General features: G+C 43.3%; 1 protein-coding gene across 26 annotated transcripts in view; it reads right to left on the bottom strand.

The window, feature by feature from the left end:
• The window catches only part of ttn.1 (titin, tandem duplicate 1), a 188754-nt gene that overhangs the window by 134546 nt on the left and 42073 nt on the right, over nucleotides 1–12135 (bottom strand). For 17 of the 26 annotated variants that reach the window (XM_083921679.1, XM_083921699.1, XM_083921701.1 and 14 more), the window contains 21 exons: nucleotides 11819–12100; nucleotides 10728–11006; nucleotides 10092–10370; nucleotides 9684–9962; nucleotides 9296–9583; nucleotides 8907–9185; nucleotides 8539–8820; nucleotides 8144–8419; nucleotides 7767–8045; nucleotides 7393–7671; nucleotides 7004–7291; nucleotides 6638–6916; nucleotides 6116–6397; nucleotides 5303–5581; nucleotides 4933–5214; nucleotides 4567–4845; nucleotides 4173–4460; nucleotides 3768–4046; nucleotides 3396–3677; nucleotides 2962–3240; nucleotides 2363–2641 (listed from right to left, as the gene is read on the bottom strand). The exons of 2 other annotated variants lie outside the window; for them this stretch is intronic. In XM_083921679.1, coding sequence (XP_083777805.1) covers nucleotides 2363–2641; nucleotides 2962–3240; nucleotides 3396–3677; nucleotides 3768–4046; nucleotides 4173–4460; nucleotides 4567–4845; nucleotides 4933–5214; nucleotides 5303–5581; nucleotides 6116–6397; nucleotides 6638–6916; nucleotides 7004–7291; nucleotides 7393–7671; nucleotides 7767–8045; nucleotides 8144–8419; nucleotides 8539–8820; nucleotides 8907–9185; nucleotides 9296–9583; nucleotides 9684–9962; nucleotides 10092–10370; nucleotides 10728–11006; nucleotides 11819–12100 — 5898 coding nt within the window. Of the gene's footprint in view, nucleotides 1–1891; nucleotides 1940–2362; nucleotides 2642–2961; nucleotides 3241–3395; nucleotides 3678–3767; nucleotides 4047–4172; nucleotides 4461–4566; nucleotides 4846–4932; nucleotides 5215–5302; nucleotides 5582–6115; nucleotides 6398–6637; nucleotides 6917–7003; nucleotides 7292–7392; nucleotides 7672–7766; nucleotides 8046–8143; nucleotides 8420–8538; nucleotides 8821–8906; nucleotides 9186–9295; nucleotides 9584–9683; nucleotides 9963–10091; nucleotides 10371–10727; nucleotides 11007–11818; nucleotides 12101–12135 lie in introns of those variants that run through there. 7 more of the 26 variants (XM_083921688.1, XM_083921696.1, XM_083921689.1 and 4 more) reach the window with 5 other exon arrangements.

Below are 12135 nucleotides of genomic sequence, written 5' to 3'. Positions count from 1 at the left end.
TCTTTATAAATTGTAGACCGAAAACCAGCGAAACTGAAGCTAGTCTGGGAGTAGGACGAGACTCTGCTCTCTATGGCTATGCATTAGTGATGGAGATGTGAGAGTGAGTCATGTTATACCTTTCTTAGAGGTCTTACAAGTGACATAAGCGTCACAGATGGCAGAACCTTCTGCATTAGAGACTTGACAACAATAGAGCCCAGCTGCTTCTTGTCTGTCACTATTGAGGACTTCTAAAACGCACGAGGAATCGATCGTCTTGATGTTGTATTTGTACGAAGCCCAGATTGGCTTGCCGTCCTTCATCCAGCTCACATGTACTCGCTGACTGCCGGTGTACGTGCACATCAGACTCAACGGATCGCCCAAGCGGTATGATGTGTCGTCGAGCTTTTTCACAAAGCGCACAGGTTCTGGGAGAAGCAATATCGCTGTTAGTGATATCAAGTAGCCTAAACTGCTAGCAAATCAGTGAGTGAGTATGTTAGATGGCAGTTACCTAGTCTGACATGAGCGTGACAGATAGCTGAGCTACTCGCATTGGATATTTCACAGGAATATCTCCCAGCAGCCTCTTCTCTGTCACTGTTGAGAACCTCCAAGACACAGGAGTTGTCTGTAGTCTTGACGTTGTACTTGTACGAAGCCCAGATTGGTTTGCCATCTTTTGTCCAGCTCACATACACGTGCTGGCTGCCCGTGTAGGTGACCTGGAGCCTCAGAGGCTGGCCAACCCTAAATGTCATATCCTCCAACTTTGTCACAAAGCGCACAGGTTCTAGGAGAGGTAAGGACGTCAGCTGTTAGTTGCCTATAACTTAGTAAGCAAGTATCCTAAAACTGTGAACTACAAATAAGGCTCATTGTATTCTGTTTTTAGCTATTTAAGACTAATTTATTGGTGTTTTATAGAATATAACATTCAAAGACGAGATTGTTCCTTTATGCATTACCAATAGCGATAAATTCCCATTAAACCCATGAAAAGAATGAGCCCTCACTATGAACCATGATGTGTTACCTAGTTTGACCTGTGCGTAGCAGATTGCCTTGTTCTCAGAGTTTGAAATTTCGCAGGAGTATCTCCCTGCTGCTTCTATCCGGTCACTGTTGAGAACCTCCAAGATGCAGGAATTATCTGTGGTTTTGACGTTGTACTTGTACGAGGCCCAGATAGGTTTGCCATCCTTTGTCCAGCTCACATGGACCCTGGGACTGGCACTGTAAGCGCAATACAGCGACAGGGGATGGCCAAGTCTGAAAGTGGCGTCTTCCAGCTCTTTTAGGAAGTGCACAGGTTCTACAGGAAGCAATGGTGATGTTAGTTGCATTATTTATGTTACAGAAAGCGAATGCATCTTTATGTGAAATCTTTGGTCTGCGATTTGCGAGAATTTAAGATTTTTTGACATTTCGAAAGTTCAAATGAACTGTAAACAACAAAAATGCTGGTCATGAGTTGCATTTCTTAGCTGCTTTACCTATCTTAACCATAGCATGGCAGATTTCAGTGCCCTCTGAATTGGAAATCTCGCATGAGTATTTCCCGACGGCTTCCCGGCGGTCACTGTTGAGAACCTCCAGGGTGCTGGAGAAGTTGGTAGTTTTAACGTTATATTTGTACGATGCCCAGATGGGTTTGCCATCCTTCATCCAGCTGACATGAATCCTCTGGCTGCCGGTGAATGTGCACTCCAACGTCAAAGGGTGGCCAATTTTATAGAAGGTGTTTCTCAGTTTTCTCACAAAGCGAACTGGTTCTAAAAAATCAATTAGCAATGGGGGTGTTAGTTCATATGAGCAGTGGTATTTAAGCAAGCTGGTTACACGATACCCTATCAAAGTGCATATGAAAAGCCCTGTGATGAGGTGAGGTGCTGAGGTGGTTTACCTAGTTTGACATTAGCATGGCAGATATCGGTTCCTTCAGCGTTAGAAATTTCACATGTGTATTTGCCAACGGCCTCTTCTCTGTCATTGTTGAGGACTTCCAAGATGCAGGTGTCGTTGGTGGTCTTGACGTTGTACTTGTACGATGCCCAAATTGGTTTGCCGTCCTTCTTCCAGGTCACGCTCATTCTCTGGCTTCCGTAGTACATGCACTTGAGTGCCAAAGGATCACGGAGTCTGAAATAAGTGTCTTCCAGCTTTTTCACGAATTGAGGTGGTTCTGAGAGAAGTAATGGTTGGGTTAGTTGCATGAAGATTATGTTATGCTAGCTTGCAGGAAGTAGTACAAACTAAGGTATATTTTTAGTCCTAGATGATTACCACAGCATAATGTGTCCTTCTGGACAACATTAGAAGGCATCTGTTAGTAGCAATTCAAGCAAAATGGTGTGTTGTGAGTTTGTGACTTTACCTAGGCTGACACGAGCGTGGCAGACGTCGGTTCCTGCTCCGTTGGAAATTTCGCAAGTGTATGTTCCAGCTGCCTCGGGCCTGTCGCTGTTGAGGACGTCCAGAATACAGACTGAATCGGTAGTTTTAACATTATACTGATAAGAGGCCCAAATCAGCTTGCCGTCCTTCTTCCACGTGACGTAGACCCTCTGGCTTCCGGTGTACGTGCAGACTAGTTTCAGTTTCTGACCCACCATAAAGGTGGTGTCCTCCAGCTTCTTGATAAAGTGAGCAGGTTCTGGGAGAAGCAATGGTGATGTTAGAAATGCGTCCATTGTTATGTAGCCATGCATTTGTCTCTATGTTAAAGTTAATTCTGCCATTATGGATGAAATGTAACTTGTATCAAAACATTCAGAGAACGATTAAGAGTGAGCTACAGTAGTATTTTTTCACGTTTTATCACCAGAGAAAATCTTTAGGAGACTTCTTGTATCATAAAAGAAACTCAGTGAGGTTTCATTGTCACTAAGCAAGTCAGAATACATCTTTGAAACGATGCACAATCACAGCAGGATTCATTAACATAGAAAAACAAGTATGGAAAACAAGCATCACCTTTCACCACCACATTACAGCTGGCGGAGGCTGAACCGACCCGGTTCTCTGCCTTGCAGAAGTACTCCCCGTGATCGTACTTGGTTGTTTTGGTCAGTTTCAATGTGGCAACACCATTTGCAAAGTCCATTGAGCAAAGGTTGGACTTGCGCAGCTTTCCGTCAGCTTTAAACCAAGCTACGGAGATTTCAGGAGTTCCTGAAATACGGCATTTCAGGGTAACCGCGTCGCCCACAGTTACCTCCATTGGCTCCATCTTTTCAACAAAGTACGGTCGTTCTAAAGTGAAAGATGATGATGATGATGATTTAGTATAACTACAGATGTTGAGTTGTGGATGACCAAATGAAAGAATGAATTCATGAATGACTGACTAAATGAATGATCGTGAAGTATTACAAATGAAACAATAACATGCAGGTTGATAATTTTACCTAGAACTGAAACATGTGCTTCGCATCTGTCACTTCCGGCTCCGTTGTCTACTTCACAAGAGTATCTACCGGCCGCCTCCGTCCTGTCAGAATTAAGAACCTCCAGGATGCAGGAGGTGTCTGTGGTGATCACATTGTATTCGTATGAGGCCCAGATGAGATTACCATCCTTCTTCCAGATCACATTTACTCTGGGGGTTCCAGCGAATGTGACCTCAAGTCTCAGAGGCTTCCCCTTTTCAGAGGAAATATCCCTCAGCTTCTTCACAAAGTGGACTGGTTCTGAGAGAGGTAATCCCAAGATCAGTTAGATTAAATTCACCTTTAGGAGTGTACAGACGGTTAAAAAAGATATCTATCATGCTAACAAACCTTGCACAAACAGGTTAACAGGGCAGCTTTCCTTCCCTGCATCATTAATGATCTGGCAGGTGTACTCTCCTGCATGGGACTTTTCAATCCTGTTAAGCACCAAAGTGGCAACATTGTCCTTCAGGGTGATCTCGCAGCCCCTTCCGTGCTGCATTTCCTTGGCTCCCCTGAACCATTTGACCTTCAGGGGGGCGCTGCCTTGCACTTTAGCTGAGAAAGACACGTTTTTGCCGGGCAATGATTCCTTTGCTTCAGGTGCTTCCACAAAAGATGGAGGTTCTGGTTTCAAATAAATAAAAAGATATGTTGTAAGATAATGATTCATTTCCTTTAATGAGCCTGATCCCGTGCTGGGGAAAACATCCTGGAGATGTTCTGTTCTTGACTTAATTTGCGTCTACTGACCTGTCACGTTCATTGAAGCACTCGTCTCACTGGCTCCTGCAGCATTTACAGCTTTACATGTGTATTTGCCAGAATCGGACATCTTGATTGTTGGCACTCTCAGTTTGCAGTTATTATCAGTGCAGCTTATGTCATAGTTTGGGCTGCTCTTGATCTCCTGGCCGTTGTGGAACCAGGAAGTTGTTAAAGGAGCAGAGCCAGTGACCTTACACTCCATCTCTGCAGGCTTACCCACAACAAGGTGGGTGTCCCTCAGCTTCCTTATGAAACTCGGTGGAATCAACTTATCTGTTGTCGAAAAAACAACAAATAATAAACATTTTGAAGCTAACTCCTAATGAAAAGGATCAAGGATCGATAGTTTGTGAAAGGCATGTATACAATGGCCACAAACCTGAGACAGAGAGCTTAGTTTTGCAAGAGGCTGTACCGACATGGTTTGTAACCTCTAGCCTGTATTCTCCAGCATCTGCTTTATCAGCAGACCGGATCTTCAGGGTGGCCATCTTCTTTGTGAAAGACATCTGATACTTTGCACCAGCAGAGAGTGCTTTGTTATCCTTGAACCACTTAATTTTCAGTTCTGGTGAGCCAGATACTGTGACTTCAAGAGCTGTGTTTTCTCCTGTCTTCACATTCAAGGACTCTGGGCTATCCACAATAGCAGCAGGTTCTAGAAATTAGGGAAGAAGTTAATACGCTAAACAAATACTTACACTGCCACTGGTAGTATTGCAATGAAGTCTGGAGTTCTACAAACCTAGAACGGTCACTTGGGAGACAGACTCCATGACTCCAGAGTCATTCCTCAGCTGGCAAGTGTATTTACCAGCTGTGGTCGAGTCAGCCTTGGGCACAACAAGGGTGACCACATTATTCTCAAAGGTGATCTTTCTGTTGTCACCGTCTCTGAGAATGTGATCCTTGTCCTGAACCCAGGACACAGTCAAAGGCTCAGAGCCTTTGACTGGAGCAGTCAGAGTCAGCTGCTGACCGACTGTCACCGACTGGTCGACCAGTTTCTTGACAAACGCTGGTTGTTCTAGATAGTGATGGAAAGATCAAAGGTGAGGGGAGGAAATTGCACTAAGACTAAGCTTCCAGGATATGCCCGTTCATTCTGTACTAACCTTTTAGGCTAATGGTAGTGCGACAACTTCCACTTCCTACATTGTTTGACACCTTGCACTCATAAAGTCCAGCGTCTTCTTGCTCCAGTTTCATAATGTGGAGTGTGGCAGAGCTGCCCTCATTGACCATCTTATATTTCCTGCTCTCCTTCAGTGGTCTTTTGTCTTTGTACCAGTTAACCTGGAAAGGTGGAGTGCCATACATCTCACAATGGAGGCTGACATCTCTCCCCTTAATGCCCTCTACTGGACTTGGAGTTTTAATAAAGGACGGGGACTCTGGAAAATATATCAAAGATAGATTATAAAAAAGGCAAAAAAAAATCAGTCTTGCAGTTCCGTGCGAAAGAAATTCTTGTTGAGGGTCATGCTAAAGTTCAGTTCATGCTAGAGGATTCGATCCAGACGCTGACAGAACGACCATTAGTGAGAGAACTGGAAACGAGGGAAATGAACATAGAAAACGCAAGTCAAGGGTATACTGTAGAGTATAGGGTATACATAAGGTCATTCCAGGAAGAATAACGGGACATTACATCGCTTTCAAAAAAGACGGGACAGTCTCATGCTATCGGACACGCCGGAGGGAAGAAAAACAGATTTTCCACAGAAAGAAGATGCGGCTTTTTCGATTCCATGCGGACGTTTTCAGACAGGGTTCCAAAAACAATGGAAAGGTAAAACTCAAGACATCATATCAACATCTGCATCATAGGGGATTTTCATTCGGTCTTTTTCATGCTACACAAACTCAGTGGGGACAAAATCCACAAAACAACCAGGTGTAGCAAAGATATCCATTCGATAGCTGACCTTGAACTGTGAGAACGGTGCTGCAGCTTGCACTGCCAGCATCATTATGAGCCTCACAGGTGTAGACTCCATTATCCCCAAACCTTGTGGTGCGCAGTTGGAGGTACGCAGTTGAGTCAACAAACAGTATCTTATAGTTGTCTCCGTCAGTTATCTTTTGGTCATTTTTGTACCAACACATATTCAGTGAGGGTGAAGCGGTGGCCTTGCATTCGAAACGGTGTCCCTCGCACTGCTTCACAAAGGTAGTGGGAGGAAGTTTGAGGACAAACTGAGGGGGTTCTGCAAAGTCAAGAAAGATCAAGTTACTATCATCAGAATAAAGTAACCCTTGAATCAATGTTACGTATGGAAGATGGTGACAGATTTCTCTGAAGACAACATAGTTACTCCTGGGAAGAAAAGAAATGGAAACGTGAATAGATGGAGAGAATGAAGACAGAGGAGACGTGAAAAAGGAGAATAAAGATGGAGTTAATTGAGTGGTGATGATGATGGTGGACAAAAAAAGAAGAGTCCAACCTTTCACCAATAACTCTGCTGCACATTTCACTGCGCCTGCTTCGTTGCTAACTTGGCAAGAGTAAAATCCACATTGCAGAGTCCCAACGGAGCAGAGCTCTACAGAGGAAGAATATTTCTCCAGTCTGATCGTACAAGATGGCCCTGTGATGAGTTCGATGTCATCCTTGAACCATTTCACCATAAATGGAGGTGTTCCTTCAAAGACACTTCTGAAGAGTACAGTAGTCTTTGGAATTACAGCCTGAGACTCAGGCTCAGCAACGAATCTTGGTGGCACTAAAACCCACACAGAAAAAGGATTACCACACATGACTAACAGCCTTTGAGTGGAAAATGGTATAAAGTTGACCTTTCAATGCTAACCTTTAGCTGTAAGGATTCCACTGCACACACAGCTTCCTGCTTCGTTGGTAACTTTACAGGAATATTCTCCTGTATCGGTACTCTCACTCATTTTGAACTCCAGTGAAACAGCATTTTGAGTGTGCAGGAGTTCGTATTTGGAGCTCTTGGTGATCTTTTCTTTCCCTTTGCTCCATTCAACTGATATTGGAAGAGATCCGGCCACTCTGCACTCCATGATAACCACAGAACCCATATTTGCTTGAATGTGTGTCAATTTCTTAATGAACGTCGGAGGAATTACATCTTCTGTTTAAAGTGATATACAAAGGTAATTAGAGTCAAAGAAAAAAACTATTCTACAGCTCAAAATATTTGTTCTAACAAGTGTTGAAGAGTATGTTACACACCTAAAACAACCAGGGTGACTTTACAGTTACAAGTCCCAACAGAGTTGGTGGCTTCAAAGAGATACTCTCCGCTGTCTTCCATCTGAGAGGACTGTATGTTAAGACTGCTGAGGTTGTTCTCGTAGTAGAGATGATGGCTTTTGCTTGACTGGAGATCTTTGCCATTTTTAGACCATTTCACCCTGATCTGAGGAGTTCCAGCTACCCTGCACTCAAGACTAACAGGATCTCCACAAGTCACTTTGACTACCTCTGGCTTCTCTTGGATCGTAGGGGGTTCTACAACATCAAGAAAAAGAGATGAGTGCACTTGTTGTTACCATTAGCGCTACCTGTAATGTGGAACAGAAGGATCTAGCATGTAGAAAAAGTACCTTGCACTACGAGGGTAGCAAAGCATTTGTCCTGCCCGGCCTCGTTTACGACCTGGCAGGTGTATTTCCCACTGTGAGTTGCCTCACAGGCAGGAATCCTGAGAGTGGCCTCGTTGTTCTCAAATGTTCTCTGAATCTTTGGATCCTCTGGGATCCAGTTCTCGTCTTTTTGCCATTGTACACAGAGAGGAAGAGAACCTTCCACGGTGCAGCGCAAGACCACTACGTCTCCCAGAATAGTGGAGACATTATTTATCTTCTTAACAAATGTTGGAGGGACTAATGCAAAGAAAAGATATCATTGTAATACCAGAAAGTGTACAGTGCTGTATGCCAAATGTATATTAGTGTAATGTACAGACATGAGTAAAACCAACCTTTCAGGAATAAAGCTGCAAAGCCAGTACAGCTTCCAACCTCATTGGCTACAACGCACTGATAAGTACCAACATCTTCCACTTTACAGTCCTGGATTTTCAAGCTCACATTTTCGCTATCAACGATAATATACTTTTGGCTGGACTTGATTGGCTTTTTATCTTTGAACCATGTGACCTTAAATGGGGCACTTCCTGCCACTTTGCAAGCAAATTCTGCTGTTGAACCTTTAACAACTTCAAGAGACGTCAGCTCTTCAGCAAACAAAGGAGGCTCTGAAATAACAAAGCAAATAAAGCTAAAGCAACCTTTGGTTCGTAATAGAGATATAATATATAACTTGTTCTCCACTTTAACTGAAACACTGAGACGTAAACGTGCAAAGGAAACCAACCTTTCACTTCTAGCTCAACAGTGCAACTCTCTGTGCCTGCTTCGTTGCAGGCTTCACAGAAGTATTTCCCGCTGTCATTTTCACTAACTTGACAAATCTCTAGGGTGGCTACAGAGTTCATAAACAACATCTTGCGTGTGGCCGTTTGGTGAATCTCAGCTCCATCTCTGAACCAACGCACAGAGATCTCTGGAGTACCAGCAATTTTGCACTCAAACCCAATACTGTCTCCCATTCTCACTACTGATACACCTTCAGGTTTTTCAATGAAAAAGGGAGGTTCTGAAAAAAATACATAGAGAAGTTCCTTAAGTACGGGGTTCACTACAAAGTGAAGAAGAGCATAAAGGTGAGAGAACAATATTAACCTTTTACAAAGAGTGTTGCCTGACATGAAGTGGAGCCAACATCGTTCTGTATTTCACAGACATAGTCTCCAGAATCAGAGGTCTTGGCAAAGAAGAGCTCCAGTGAGCTTGTTGTGTTGTCTTTGACCACAGAGCAGTCGGCACTGGATACGATTTCTTTCTTGTTTTTAAACCATTTGACGGTCAGAGGTGGCGTGCCAGAGACACGAACATTAAACTTAACCTTTGAGCCAGGCAAAACATTCATGGATTCAGGCTTCTCAAGAATGCATGGTGGTTCTGTTGGTGGACAAAACCCAACAATTGTTTTATAACAAAGTAATAACAAAGACAATGTAAATATGCCTTAAACTGCAAGTAAGTACTGAGAGTGCGTGATGAGTTCTAACCTTTAACAGACAAGATCCCAGAGCACTGGACAGTTCCTGCTTTGTTGTTAGCGATGCAGGTATAGCTGCCGCTATCTTTACTGTCAAGATTAGAGATTTCCAGAAAAGCAACATTATCAAAGAATGTGCATTTGTGTTTCTCATCAGACTGGATCTCTTTCTCATCTTTGTACCACTGTATCGTCATCGGCAGGGAGCCGGATAAATGGCACTCCAGATGAGCAAATGATCCTTTGATACCTTCTGTCTTGTTTAGTTTTCTTGTAAAAGACGGTTTAATAATCTGATCTATTTTGTACAAATTAAAAAGAACAATGTTGAATTGGTTGTACAAATAAAACAGATAATAAAATATCATAAAAGACATCAAATTAAGGGATAAACTAACCTAAGACAGTAACTGCTGCCTCACAAGTACTGCCCCCAGCTTTGTTTGAAACCTCAAAGGTGTATTCACCGGCATCGCTATGCTCTGTTTTAACAATCTTGAGCACAGAGCTGGTGTCTGTGCTCTGTATTTTGTATCTCCGGCCTGAGCTCAGGTCCTTTCCCGCCTTCATCCATCTGGACTTGAGCGGTTTGGTGCCTGAAAATCTGCATTCAAGCCTGGCCGGGTCGCCCTGGGTTACATTGATGGACTTTGCATGTTCTGTAATATTTGCTGGCTCTGGGATAACAACATGGTCCAAAAGTTGAGTTAGCTGTTACCACTTGGAGGTGTTAATGCAACAGATGAAACGTGAAGCTTGACATGAAAGCAACAGCAGTTAAGACAAGTAACAAACATCCTACAAACCTGTAACTATGAGCACAGCGGCACATCTTTGAGTCCCGGCTTTGTTCTGTGCCTGACAGACATATTTCCCACCATGTGATAATTGAGTATTTTTCAAATTCAACACGGCACTTTTGGTTTCATAGGACATCTTAACATGCTCGTCTTCTGTGAGCTCATGATTATCCTTGATCCAGGAGAGAGTCATTGGAAGTGATCCAGACAACATACACTTCATAGAAATCTCAGTGCCCACCATGCAGGACATATCCTCTAGTCTCTCAACAAATGATGGTGGTTCTAGTGAGAGAAGACCAAAGATCAGACTGTAGGCTGTAGGACGATTTACACAAATACAGGTGATCGACATTGCAAATCTTTTTCCTCTTAATCTAACCTTCTAACTGCTGTCTGGATAAGAAAAACAAGAACAACCTATACAAATATTAAGGACTAAAATACACTTCAGAGACAGTTATGGTACCTGGATTACACTTTTGTTATCATACACATGCATGTTGTTCAATGCCAAAATGTGTCCAAAATGCCCCAAACTGAGCTGCTAAAATTTGCATAAAAACTCAATTAATAGGCAACTGGGCAAAACTTGGGAAGCTAACTTTGGTCGGCAGTATCTGACACTGTCCTTTGACTGACCTTTCAGTGAAATCTGGCAAGAACAAGATGTCTCCCCAACATCATTTGCAACAGTGCACTGGTACGTCCCAGCGTCTCCGATCTCACAGTTTGGGATGTGAAGAGTTACAGTGTCGTTTTCAACACTGATCTTATGCCTTTTGTCATTTCTGATCGGCTTATCATTGAGGAAGCAACTTATTTCAAATGGAGGGGAACCTGAGACAGTTCCTTCCAAGATAATGTCGGATCCTTTTGCAAGTTCAGCTGATTCGAAAGACCTCACAAACACTGGAGGCTCTATAAAGAAAGATGATTAATGTTATACTTTAAGGCAATAAAGGGCTGAGGAGTAGGTTCTGGTTTCATGAGGCCAGTCTGGTCCACATAATTCATTAAGCTGTTCAGAGCCTCAACATTACAAATACACTTCACTCTCGTTGGTTATCTCCAAAGTCAATGCACAGATGACGGTGCATCAATTTGCTGCAATATGTTGAGAAGCAAACTCGAGAGCAGCAAACAAAACACTGAATTTTCGGATTGATAGTTAACCTTGGGGAGGGTATAACATCGTTATGTAAGGGTTTGAGTTGGAGTTTGTCCATCCATCCATCCATTAGTTATAGCTGTTTATCCTTTAGAGGGTTATGGAGGGCTGGAGTAGATCCCTTGCACACTGGGCAGGAGGTGGGGTACACCCTGTCAATCACAGGGCTGACTCGGAGACAGCCATATATCTTTACATTCATAACGGGTGATTTAAAGTCGCCAATCAACCGGTTCAGGAACTAATGGTAGTCAAAAAAACACCGGTGTGAAAAATAAAGGCTGCGATCACTCACTGGCTTCCCACCTGAAGACATGGCCAATTGTGTTTGGTGGAGTATACAAGCAAGCTGGATGGGACGATTACCAGAAGTGAAACTGCAGGTCTTTGCGGTGATAGACGGGGATATCACCTCTGCACAGTCCTAAGACTTCCAGTAAATGTAGGCAGTGTTGAACATGTTAAAGAACAATGTGGACCAGACTTCGAACCAACAGTCTACCTTGTATCTAATAAAAACAGAGTAAACTCTATGAAGAAGACTACCAAAGACTGAACCAACCTTTCACTGTTACTGAGCTGCTGCACTGGTCATTGCCGGCCTCGCTGGACGCCATACAGACATAATCTCCACTGTCCTCTACAGAGCAGCTCTCTATCTCGAGAGAGGCTATTGAGCTGTCGAAGGACATTGTGTGTCTGAAGTCTGGAGTGATTTCTGAGCCATTTTTAAACCATTTGATGCTAATAACAGGGGTGCCCTGCACTTTGCAGGACAACTTCAGAGGTTGTCCAGTTTTCAGCATCTGTGAAGGCTCGAGCTTCACTGCAAATGTTGGGGCTTCTGTAAATTAACAGTAACAATTACAGTAAAAACAA

Source organism: Echiichthys vipera (assembly GCF_963691815.1).
Source record: "Echiichthys vipera genome assembly, chromosome: 10".
NCBI classification, from domain to species: domain Eukaryota; kingdom Metazoa; phylum Chordata; class Actinopteri; order Perciformes; family Trachinidae; genus Echiichthys; species Echiichthys vipera.
Note: the sequence above shows the minus strand (reverse complement) of the source record. Positions and strands in the feature narration are given on the sequence as shown.